The sequence below is a fragment of the Hippopotamus amphibius genome, chromosome 4, assembly GCF_030028045.1.
Source record: "Hippopotamus amphibius kiboko isolate mHipAmp2 chromosome 4, mHipAmp2.hap2, whole genome shotgun sequence".
NCBI classification, from domain to species: domain Eukaryota; kingdom Metazoa; phylum Chordata; class Mammalia; order Artiodactyla; family Hippopotamidae; genus Hippopotamus; species Hippopotamus amphibius.
The window spans coordinates 133,720,889-133,733,612 of record NC_080189.1 but is presented as its reverse complement, the minus strand read 5'-3'; the positions used below and the strand labels follow the sequence as shown (position 1 = coordinate 133,733,612).

The following is a 12,724-nucleotide window of genomic DNA, read 5'->3' as shown; positions in this document are numbered from 1 at the left end:
ATGCCCCGTGTGCCCAGAGAGACTCAACATGGGGAGCTGAGCCCCACGCGGTCAGGGCCCTGAAAGTCCAAGTTCACGTGACACACGTCCAGCCCGAACCTCCCCTATGAGGGTTCCCCTGGTTTTTGAGGATTCACCCGCCTCCGTAAAAGGCATAGGACCCCCACCAGCTCCTTTGCAGGTGTGATTCGGCCTTTGAATTGTCAGCGTGGAGTCCTTGGTTGTTTAAAGAGAGCAAATTTCAAACATCGTCGTTTAGGGGATCAGAGTTGGTTTTGTCAGAGCGATGGAAGGTTTAAGAGCATTTAGCTAAAGAGAATCAGGAGACCGTCCGCTGTGTCCGACTGTCAGAGGCCCGGCTCCCAGCGTCCAAACGAGGCAGCCGCCCGAACGTGTTACAGGAATTCCTGGGGCAGGCGCATTGGATGCTGGGGTCCCTTCCTCTCCCAGGCAGGCACCACGGGTGCCCATGACCCAGAGATAGGCCTAGGTGAGGACCCACCCCAGGGGAGGGGAAGGAGGGGAGCGCCCGGGAGAAGCTGTGCCGCCTGCCACCTGCCCAGGTGGACTGCCGCTGCGCATCCCAGCATCCCTGGCAGCACAGGCACTGCAGGCAGCTAAAGAGCCCAGTATCCCCCAGGCACTGGGGACATGCCCAGGGGTTCCTCGGGCTGAGACCTGGGAGGACCTTGGTGACACCCGTACAGTGGAAATGAAGCGTCTCCCAGGGCCACATCCCACCAGGTGCAATCTGGTAAAATCCATCCTCTGGGCACAAAAATGGTGCGGTCAGGATCTGCTGCCCGCTGCCTGCACACGTGACTCAGCGCACATGGAGAGCAGGAGGGGAGGGAGTTTTCCGCAGGCGGACAGCTGTAAAGGGAGATGCTTCATGTCCAAACACCATTCCAAGCCAGCCCCTCCCTGCTGCGCACATACTCAGATACCACAGAGCGTGTTTTCATTCATTATAAGAATTGTTCTAGTTGGAAAGTAGGAGAGAGCTGGGGAACTGATCTGTAGATTTAGTCGGGAATAATTTTGTGTTGCCCACGCTCCTGGGCCTGATAAAAACTCTCGGACTCTCTCCATGCAGATGTCCCCTGGAGGCCGGGCTGCACAGTAGCAGCAAAGTGACAATTCACGAGTGCGATGAAGGATCAGAGCCCCTGGGATTCTGGGACGCACTGGGGAGGAGAGACCGGAAGGCCTACGACTGCATGCTCCAAGGTAAGCCTTAACCCCCAGCACCTCCGAGCACCAGCTCACCCAGTGCGTATTTATACGCAGGTGCTCCGTACAGCACATGAGGAGTTACACCCAGGCCAGGTCCTCTCAGGCCAACACCACAACAGGGAGGCTAAATAATGTGTATCCCTAATTTTGATGCCAAGTGGAAAGTGTGTGTGTCAGAAAAGAGGTACAGGTGACAGAGGTGGAGAGTTAGAAATATTTCTTCTGCCAGGAAAAATCACACAGGGCTGCATGGAAGATACAGCACTTACCCAGAGCCTTGGAGGTGTAGGTATGACCTGGAGAGAGGTGAAGGAGAGAGGAACATTCCTGGAAATGAGCTGAGCCCCGTGTGAAGCTCTGGAATGAGATGCTTTGGGTTTAGCCAGCATCCAGGGTGCAGGGAAATAGTGGGGTTTAAATGAGAGAGTGGGTCAGTCTTGTCTTTAAATACACAAAATACAGATCGATTTACGCACAGAATAACATAAGAAGAAAAGCTAACAATTACTACGCAGTTTAGGGTGAGCCAGGCACTGTCTAAACACCTGCTGTACGTTCATTCACTCCGTGCTCACAGCCCAACAAGCTGCCCTGTTCACCAATGGGGAAACTGAGGCCTGGGGGCGGGGTTAACCAGCTTGGCTGGGTGGGACAGCAGTGGGGTGTCCTCATGACTGCGCCATGATACTGCCTCTCGGTTTTTACAAACTTTGACGGAGGTTTTTAAGATACAGTGGTCCCTTGAACAACATGGGGGTTGGGGACCAACTGCTCCCACCGTGGAAAATCCATGTATAACTTTTAACTCCCCCAAAACGTCCCTGCTCATAGCCCAGTGGTCACCGGAAGCCTTACTAAGAGCTAAGAGTTAAGACGCAGTTTGTAGGTTATATGTCTCACATACTGTAATTCTTACAATAAAGTAAGCAAGGGAAAAGAAGATGTTATTAAGAAAATCATAAGAAAAATACATTTAGTGTGTTTATGGATACTGTAAGCTTATGTCACCTGTTTACAAGATGAAACGTCTATCCGTACCTACATCAATATTGTCTTAGATGATACAAAACACTATAGATGTTGTATGTACTACTGACCCTAGACATCAAAAATGAAAAGGTAACGTGAAAAAGAAATTCGTATTTATTTACAGGTATTCATTCATTGATAACAAGAAAGCAGCAATGTGATTACTTTATAATCACCTAGTGTTACTGATACAATCGCTTCACAGAAGCCCAGCCTATACACTAATGGTTATACAGTGTTTATGGCATGCAGTTAGTCATATTCATAATAAAGTATTGGAAACGTTACATTTTTATAAAAATCACACATAATGATAGGCTGATACACAGCTTTCCCAATTACAAGAGAGAGAGGCAGGCATACTGTACACTAATGTAATTCTTTGAAAGCAAAGCTATAAAACAGTAAGAAAACGGATGCATTTTATGTTAGTTTCTATTAAATATCACTCACCTTAGGCTAGTATCCACATATATTTGACGCATTCATGACAAACCTAAATTTTCTTATTTTTTTAATATCTCTAGGCTATTCAGTTTGTCTGCAGTTTTTTTCAAATTGTCATAAATCTATGCCAAATTTTTCCAATATATTTGTTGAAAAACCTCCATGTGTAGGTGGACCTGTGCAGTTTAAACCTGTGTTGTTTGAGGGTTAACTGCACTGCACATTGATGACGGGAAATGTTTGAAAGTGCAAAGAAATTAAGAAAGAAAATAAGATCCTTATAATCATCTCTCTCAAAGATGTGAACCAGAATTATTTCTTTATGTGATATATATATACTTTTTAAAATAAAATTTGGATAGCGTTCATTATACACCCTGTTTTGTAACCTGCTTTTTCCCTTATTTTGAATAATTTGCCAAATCCTATGTTAATATTTAGACTTTTAATGGCCGCAGGGTATTTTGTGAGTATATCTGCCACTCTCTACTTAACCTGTGTCCTATGGTTGGCGAGCTTTTTCTCTAACAATAATAATGTTGTGAATAATTTTTAAAAGAATTATCTGTGTTCGTGCCTAGTTAAGGTAAATTCCTAGACCTGGATCTCCTGTGTTGAAGTTATTATAAAAGCCTTACAGTTACACATGAGGAAGTGTCCCCCAAACATTGGCACCAAATTCCACTCTCACCAGCAATTTATAGATGTGTACATTTCAGAGCACAAGCATACACTTAGTTTATTACTTTTTCCTGTTTGCCAACATTGAGGGTGGAAATTACTATCTAAACACTGTTATAACTTAATGTTTTAAATTAGAAGTACTGTTAAATGTTTTATATATTTCTATATATTTCTGTATTCTATATTTCTTAGCCATTTGTACTTCTTTTTAGGTGAATACTGTATTTGTGATTTAAGCGTATTTTTTAGATATTTGTTATTTCATTATTATATTCCTTTATATACTACTAAGGTTATTAACAGGTTTCCATATTTCCCATTTCATCACTTGCGTTTGTGTTTTCATTTTGTTTGGTGCTTTTTGTGCAATGTAATTTTTCATTTTTATGTTAATGCATAAATCTCCTTGAATTACTTCTTTTGCAGTTATGATTAAAAAGCCCTTCCCCACCTCCAAGTTCAGATAAATCTTACCTCTTTTTATACTCATGCTTTGATCATTTCATGTCTAGCATTAGTTCTCCAATCCACCTGGAATTTTCTTTGGTGCATATTTTGTCTTTAGCTTTTGTTCTCTTTTCTTTCAAAGATCCTGGAAATTTTAACTTCACACCCCGCCTGTTCATCCTCAGCAGCTCCTCTGGCGATTTCTCAGCCACGGAGTTCATGTATCCTGCCCGAGACCCCTCTGTGGTCAATTCTATGCCCTTCCTGCAGGAAGACCTGTACAGTGCCCCGCAGCCAGGTACGGCCCACAGAAGGGGGTAGTCGTGCTGAGTCAGTAGAAAGCACAGCTTCCAAAAAGCCTTTTTACTTTTGCATCTAGTAAGCAGTTTTTATTTGCCAAGTACACTTTCTTATATTATTTCACTTAATCCTCACATCTCCCCTCAAAGGAAGTTGACATCAATCACATATTACAGTGTAAAAAAACTCACCCAAATTCGTCAGTTAAAAATAGGTTGAGTGCAACTGTGTCAGGTGTGAGTCTCTGCTGTTCTCTCGGCCTTCCCTCCATCTTGCTGCTTTATGGTCGCCAGATGGCTGCCCCTGCTCCGGCCACCATGTTTCTCTTCAAAACAGAAAGAAGAGTAGGAAAAAGGGCAGTGATGGCCATGTCTCTCCCTTTTACCAGATAAAACAAAGCTTTTCCAGAACCCCCAGCAGACTTCCATTTACATCCCCCTGGCCAGAGTTCTGTTGCACAGCCACCCACAGCTGCCCGGGAACCTTGCCAGAATCCAAGCAGTGGGGGGGTGGGAGTATCTGTGGAGTGAGCCCGAGAGCAGTGTCTGCCATACAAAGCTGCACAGCAGGGCCAGGCTCTTGCCTGTGTCTTCTGATCCCAAGGTCAGGGCTGTTTCCACTTGACCGCCAACTCAAGACAGAACCTCTGTGCTCTTGTTGTGGTTGGGACAGTCACAGTCACCAGAGACTGGGCTGTAGAGAGAGTTGAGTCTGAGGTCGACTGCCCCGGCCTCACAGCATCTCCACGCTCACATTACAAGAGCCCAGAGCAGCACCGGGAACCTCACAGACCCTGGCAGCCACGGTCACCACCTTAAAAGCTTGACTGGTGCACACGGTCATACCGCGGAGATATCAGCCAGTATCTTAAAAGGGACTGATACCCACCCCTTCATCCGGAGCCTCGGGGTGGGGCTTCAACCTCCGCTGGGCTTTTCAGACACGTGGTTGTCACAGAATCCTGAGATGCGGGCTGGGAGAGGACTCAGGCGAGCTGGCAGGTGTGAGAGCCCTTGGCCACATGGAGTAAGATCTTGTCAGGCTGACAGTCTGCTGAAGAGAAAAAGGAAGCAACCCTTGATTTCTCAAGCCCATTCCTCCCTGAAAGAGCCATGGACTGAGATCGGCTGCAAAGCACTCGGATGTGGGGCATGACCACTGATGACCCGGGGGCAAACGTGACGTTCTCCCCCGTGTTCCGTACGCTCTTTGGGGTCAGCGGTGCTGAGAACCCCTTGGTGGTCACGTGTATCATCTGCCGCACTCTTGCACCCGGCCAGGACCCAGAAGGGCAGCTGCAGGAGGGGCAAAAGGGGAAGGAATTGGGGGAGAGGGAGGAAGGAGCCCAGCTCGTCAATGCCGTCTTTCTGCCTCGAGGTGTTTCCTGAGTCACCATTCAAAGAGCTGAGACTTCAGGGAGACCCTCCCTTTGGCCCTGAGTTTATGTGCCTAGGGGATTCTCGCACTGACCAAGGCGGCCGGGAGGGAGGGAGGCATCCGTTAGGTGTGGGGCAGAGTCCCTGACTGCCTGCTCTGCTCTGCCTTGCAGCCCTTTTCCTTGTTGACAATCACCACGAGGTGTACCTCTGGCAAGGCTGGTGGCCCATCGATAACAAGATCACCGGCTCCGCCCGCATCCGCTGGGCCTCGGACCGGAAAAGCGCCATGGAGACGGTGCTGCAGTACTGCCAAGGTGAGGCGGTGGCAGGTACCCTCCATCTGGACGCCCGATGGCTTCTGCGCACGTGCTCAGGGTCCCAGCCCACGCTTCCCTTTCCGCGGGGACCACCAGCCCAGATAAAGCCTGCAGACAGCCATGAGACCGACTGTTTTCCCTCGAACTTTTTGAGGCTTGTTACTTTTGCGATTAGTACGTTCTCAGCTGTCAGCATGAATGAGATTTCACTTTTCTCTCTTTTTTTAATTGAAGTAGAGTTGATGGAGAATATTGTGTAAATTATAGATGTACAATGTAGTGATTCCCAGTTTTTAAAGGTTGTACTCCAGTGATGGTTATTCTAAAACATTGGCTGCCTTCCCCGTGTTGTACAGTATATCCTGGTGGCTGACTTTATACCTAATAGTTTGTACCTCTTACCCCACCCCCACCCCTACACCCTCCCTTCTACAAGAATTTAGTGAGTATCATTTTTCTCTTTTATATTATGAGGCCATCTAACTTGTCATCCTTGAGGTTAACAGCTGGGTTGTGAGCTGCCTGGCCCGGTTAAAACCCTCCTGCACTCAGGAGTAATCGTGCTGTGGGACACCAGGCCTCAGCCACAGAGTGTCACCCCGTCAGAAAGTAGAGAGCACCCCCAAACAGGCTGGAAGGCCAATGGCAAGCTTCCTGTCATTTGTTACTATGTTTAGTGTTTTATCTAAGAAGAAAGATCAGTAGTCAGCTCCTGGCTTTTCTACTGAAATTTGTGGTCTTTTCTATAAAGATGCCAGTGGTGAATTTATCTGAATTTTTAAGATTTCTTTGATTAATATTACCAAGTATGTACAGTCCACTTTCTCTTGAAAAGCTCTTTCATAATAAATGACTTACTCAACTTCCCACCAAACGTTTAAGCAAAAGTAGCTTCTAAAAGGCTGTCATTAGTTGAACTCAAGGCTGGGTTAGGAAGCTGGAGGAATACTTCGCAGGTGAGTCCAGGAGGAGGGGAAGGTCCCACCTGGACGCCACGGGGGGAGGCTTTCTTTTCTCCCATCCAGGAGCCCAGAAGTCTTCTGTTTGGTTCAGGAAGTTTAAAGTCAGGTCGAGTCCATGCAATTTTATGCACAGTCATATGTACGAAATTAACATTTTATGTTAACATCTTTGGGTGGGGGTTATCAGCTACTCATAACTTCCACTTTACGCCTGAAGTCAAGGGATGCAAATAAAGAAAAGATTTCAGGGGAGATGAGAGAACGCCAGGGCCTTCGGGGCCACGCCAGGTCTGTGACGGCTGCCTTCTGTGTGACCACAGGAAAAAACCTCAAGAAGCCGCCCCCCAAGTCTTACCTCATCCACGCTGGTCTGGAGCCCCTGACCTTCACCAACATGTTCCCCAGCTGGGAGCACAGAGAAGACATTGCAGAAATCACGGAAATGGTGAGCACGCCCCTTCCCCATCGAGGGGCTCCCCGCCTTTTGGACTGTGGGGGGGACTTCACCTGGGGAGAAGCCGGCAATCGCATTTTCACGTGGGAACATGTTTTCTTGTTCACAACATGTTAACCAGTCTATGTAGAATCAGCTTAAGAAGAGGAAAAGCCTAAGGAGAAGTTAATGGAAATATTTTGGTAATTTTCTACACATGGTGCTTACGTCCAAACACTTAAAAGCAAAGGTGAATTGAATTACTTTGGAGACGACACGTAAATAAAAGCAGCCATCTCTTCCTCCTGTTAGCTAAAAATCCATTGCTTCTCCAAGTCCACGTAAGGTACCGCAAAACGGCCCCGTGTCTCAGACCTTAACTTTGGGTCAGAGGAGACATGAAATAAACCCGGGATGAATTTACCTGCTCAGATAACTTAGGGAGTGAAGGTGTAGTGAGACCATCCTGATGGGTGCGGCTCGACTCCTCATTCCTCGTAACCTCTGTTCACTAGCACATGTTGTGAGCCCGAAAGTCATCCTTTCCAACTGCACCGAAGAGAGGCGGCTTACTGCCGCTACGCAGAATTTCTTAATGGAAGAGCTTTGAACATTGCTCACAATAGCAAGCCCAAGGGTGTTTTTGGTTTGGTGGGAGAGAGGTTTGTCCCGTTCGGAGTTTCTTCCTGAGCAGGAGGAGGGCCACTTACCTGAGGGAGATGACGTGGGGGTATTTGATAGGAGGTCTGGATACATTTAAACCAGCAGCAAAAGTGCGCTGCTGCTTGACCACAGAGAGGGCTTGTTTAGTCTCCACGGGGGATCCTAAGCACTCTCTGGAGCCCAATGGACTTGATCTTCACAGGTGGGGGCTCAGGCCGCCTGGGAGCCGACAGGGACGGCGAGGTGGCTCTGTCCACGATGAACATGTGACCCAGGACAGCTCAGAGCTCTAGGGGTTACGAGCCCCGCTGCTGCAGTCCGCGTTCAAGGACATCAGTCACTGCTGTCGTCCTGGGTTCCCTGCAGACCCCCGGGGGGCCAGCGGGGGGCTCTGGGGTGTCCTGAGCAGTGGGGCACGTTGTGATGAGAATTCACTAGGAGCGCCAGGCACTGCTCCAAACACTTTGCACTTGTTCTCTCCTTTAATTTTCACAACAGTCCACTAACTCTTAGCGAATTAGCCGAGGCACAGACATGAGGAAACGCTCGCCCCGATCGCTGCGCGGCCCCTCCGCCACCCACCTCCTCACCCCAAGTCTGTGCAGTGCTGAGTGCACATCATTCCCCCCACATGCCCCCACCCCAAAGGAGGCAGCCCCCGGGGCTCCCGAGTGTCACAGGAAGCTCATTTACCCAGAATAACCTGTTCAGATGAAATGCACACAGTAGGTTTAAAAAAGAAAATCTCAGTTCAGCCCCAGCATATTCTAGATGCGTTTTCTTACCTTTTTCTATTCAGGATGGGGTCTGAGGGGGTGGGGGGGGGGTGATTCCTTTTAAGGTGAATTGCTTTTAAATATTTGTAAACAAAGTCCATTATCTGCATGCTTATGGGGTCTCAACATCACATCTAATCGTCTTCTGGATAATTCCCTCATCTGAGAGTCCCTAAATTTTTTTGCTGTTCTATCTGAAATGCCGTGGGGGGTACGACGGCATCTCAGAGCCTTGTCTCCTGGCTTGGGTGGGGAGGGGTCAGGGGGGCGTATCTGCAGTCATGTGATGAAACGTGTTCAGATGTGGGACACAGAGGTCCCCTCTCTGCCCTCTCCTCTTCTCCAGGACACGGAAGTTTCGAATCAGATCACCCTGGTGGAGGATGTCTTAGCCAAGCTGTGTAAAACCATTTATCCACTGGCCGACCTCCTAGGCAGGCCCCTGCCCGAGGGCGTCGACCCTCTGAAGCTGGAGATTTATCTCACCGACGAGGACTTCGAGGTAAGTAAGCGCTTCTTGAGGTGGGACAGTATTTGAGCACCACGCCCTAGTCGGAGGGTCCTTTCACTCAGCCGCTGGCCGTTTCTTTCCTCCTTCCAGTTTGCACTAGACATGACCCGGGACGAATACAATGCACTGCCCGCCTGGAAGCAGGTGAACCTGAAGAAGGCAAAAGGTCTGTTCTGAGTCACGAGATGCTGGAGGAACCTCTGTTGTCACTTTCAATACTGTTGGACCAGGAAAATGGATGTGGGTTTTCTTTGTAGGGGGGGGTGGCTGGTACTTTAAAAAATATATTTTCATCCATGTTTTCAAAACCTGAAGTGGCCAGCTCTCCTGCTTATTTGGAAGTTGTGTATTTTGTAAATGGTCCAGAGAACACTCTGGAAACATGCTCTCCACGATCCAGCAGGCAAAGTTCATATGGCATCCGTATCCCTACGTGCACTTACGCAGCGGGTCCTCGGGGCTATGGCACTGCCCTCCTGCTCCAGCTAAGCGCTGCCTATTTTTTTTTGAAGCGGTTCTCTTTATAAAGTGTTATTTTGATAGTTTGTGGATTCTAAAATATATATATATTTATATAAACACCGTATAAATCAAATATGTATTTAACAAAGCAATATGTATTCATTCACTTTTAAGGTTTTTTTTTTTTTGGTGTCAAAATAATATTAAAAGGTAGTTGCTTCTGTTGAATTAGTTCTGCCACCGATGTGTACCTTCACCTGTGTTCAGAGCGTCTCCTTCAGCAATGAGTCTGACTCGTTCTGAGTGCTGCTTCCGGTGCTAAGATGAACAAAGAATTTATACTTCCGGGCTTAGGCTCTTAAGAATCTGTGCAGATCCACCTTTCTACCTTAATATCGCCCCCAAATGTATAGTGCCTTGTTTTATGTACAGTTTATATACAGAAAAGTTTGCTCTGCATTTTTTGACAATGGTTTGGAACGTTATCGACAGTTTTATTCTAAAACAGTAGAAATTTTAAAAGACCCTCAATTTCTAATACCTGTTGTAAACATGAAACGTGTCATTTGGCCATGGAAGACTGCAAAATAAAAGCTTCAGAATAAACACGACGATGAATTGATTGGTTCCCATCGAGTTCCTTTGTGAAAAATATTGTGTTGGTAAATGTTAACCTAGTACCAATATTTCGCCATTCAATATTAACTGCTGTAACTTTTAATTTAGCTCAGGGCAAGATGTAATACAAGGTCCTAAGATGAAATAGATATTCAGCCCATAAAATGAGTTCTAATTACTGTGTTGAAGACATTTTTGCAAGTCATCATTCAGCAGAAGCTCTTTACCCTCAACTACAGCTGCATCTCAGATTCAAGAGCTTAGTGCCTTTTAAAAAATATTGCGTATATAAGGTATTTAGAAAACATTTAAAGAACTCACCAGCTCTTATGTTCTTAAAATGCTAGGTCCAAGGGAAAAGAATATGAAAAAGAGTGTATATATAACTGAGTCACTTTGCTGTACACCTGAAACTAACACAACATCGTAAATCAACTATACTCCAGTCGATCAATCAAATCCCAAATCCATGGTTTTGAACAAAGACCACATACCCTGCTACGAGTCCTTACCACCCTGTTTTGGTCTTAGTTCACAAGTTGAGCACATAATTTCCTTAAACCCCATCACTGACTCGTGAGCTCCCGCACCCCCAGGACTGCACCAGGTCAGGGGTCTGTCCCTGCCCCTGGTCCCACTACCTGATGACTGTGTGACATGGGGCCATCACGGAACCGCCCCACCTTGATCTCCTCTTTTTTAAAGAAAAGGAATCAGTACCCTAACTGCTAACCTCACGGGACTGATTCTTGGCAAGGAGGGCTAGTTCCCTGCTGCATCCACGTCACCGTCATGGTAGTGGACTCGGGAAAGCAAGAGAGTTGAAGTTAAGGCACACAGTCACACACCTAGAAATGACAGGTTCAACCCAAGCAGCTAGAATCTTCCAAAGAAAAAGTGTAGAAGGAAAAGTAGAGAGAGGGGTTCAGACTGTGTGTCCCATGGGCAGTAGACAAAGAGGAGCAGAGAAGGATACACAGACCAGGAGGGTGACCAGTGAGTGTCAGAGACAGGCAGGGCGGCCTACATCGTGACAGTCCAAAGAAGTCACCTGGATCCTTAGATGCGCAGAAAGTAACTGGGGCTGCGTTGAGAACTTCCCAGCTGCTGTAGGTGTGATGGATGAGTCATTAGCAATACCCATCACCCCAAACTGTCCCGAATGCTTTAAAACCGTGTATATCCACTTGTACTAAACGCTGTCCCCCAGCGCTGTACTTCGTCTGCCTCTCGCCTCTTCTCTGTGAACAGGGAGCCCCATCTTGTATTTCACAATTACTTTTTGCCTCTTTCCTGATTTGTTTCTCAAATCTCTTTCCAGCCTGAAGAACTAGATCCTTTCTTATGTGGTTTTGTGATCCTTTTCCCTTCATAGCAGGACGTGACCTTTGTGTCCTGGGAAGGGACCCCGCCTGAAAACATGACATGCTAAATCACAACTCAGCCAGCTGGACTGCACACCTTCTCCAACACCACTCCAAGGCAAACCATCTGGGGGATTTTTATTAAAAACAGTTGGTGTTTTCTTCATTTGCTGCTTTTGAATTAAAGGACTTTTAAAGAGGGGAACAGATGTCTGGGTGGAGATGAGATGTTTCGTGTGTCCTGAGGCTCTGGAAGAACCACAGGAATATAAGTAGGTTTCAGAGGAGAGGAACCATCACCCCAATATGTTTCTCTTGGCCTGTGCCCGGGTCAAGGTCAGGGAAAGACTGCTCAGGAGCCCACTTTGCTTTCTCCTTATTTCAGCCCCACTTGTTGCAGAGCTCCCATTTTGGTAAAAGGAGATGCATTCCAGAAACAGCTTTGAGAATCTGTTTTGGTCCTTCACTTTTGTTTTTCTTTCCTTCTGATTATAAAAGTAACAGTCTGTCTACACAGAGACTTGTACACAAGTGTTCATGGCAACATCAACCCAAACCTGTAAACAATCCACCTGTCCATTGACTGAGAAATGGATAAACAAAACAGTACATCCATGGAAATACTATCCAACAGGAAAGGTAACAAAGTACTGATCCACACTGCAATGTGCATGGGCTGCAAAAACATTCAAGGACCGGGAGTTTGGGATTAGCAGATGCAAAGTATTATATATGAGGAATAAACCAGGTTCCTACTGTATAGCACAGGGAACTATATTCAATATCCTGTGATAAACCACAGTGAAAAGAATATGAAAATATCTATATGTATAACTGAATCACTTTGCTGTAAGCAGAAATTAACACAACAAAAAGAAAACCCACAGAATGGGAGAAAATATTGCAAATGAAGCAACCCACAAGGGATTAATCTCCAAAACATACAAACAGCTCATTCAGGTCTAGGTCAGAAAAACAAACAACCCAATCAAAAATATGGGCAGAAGATCTAAATAGACATTTCTCCAAAGAGGACATACAGATGGCCATCAGGCACATGAAAAGATTCTCGTCATCACTAATTATCAGAGAAATG

The 12,724-nt window shown here is 46.5% G+C and overlaps 1 protein-coding gene across 18 annotated transcripts in view; it reads left to right on the top strand.

Annotated features, from left to right (window-relative positions):
- Positions 1 to 10,258, top strand: part of SVIL (supervillin) — a 153,463-nt gene extending 143,205 nt beyond the window's left edge. For all 18 annotated transcript variants that reach the window (XM_057733352.1, XM_057733335.1, XM_057733338.1 and 15 more), the window contains 6 exons: positions 1,097 to 1,230; positions 3,986 to 4,141; positions 5,693 to 5,836; positions 7,122 to 7,246; positions 9,020 to 9,175; positions 9,275 to 10,258. In XM_057733352.1, the coding sequence (XP_057589335.1) occupies positions 1,097 to 1,230; positions 3,986 to 4,141; positions 5,693 to 5,836; positions 7,122 to 7,246; positions 9,020 to 9,175; positions 9,275 to 9,361 (802 nt within the window). In that variant the 3' untranslated portion in view covers positions 9,362 to 10,258. The remainder of the gene's footprint in view (positions 1 to 1,096; positions 1,231 to 3,985; positions 4,142 to 5,692; positions 5,837 to 7,121; positions 7,247 to 9,019; positions 9,176 to 9,274) is intronic.
- Positions 10,259 to 12,724: the final 2,466 nt, after the last annotated feature.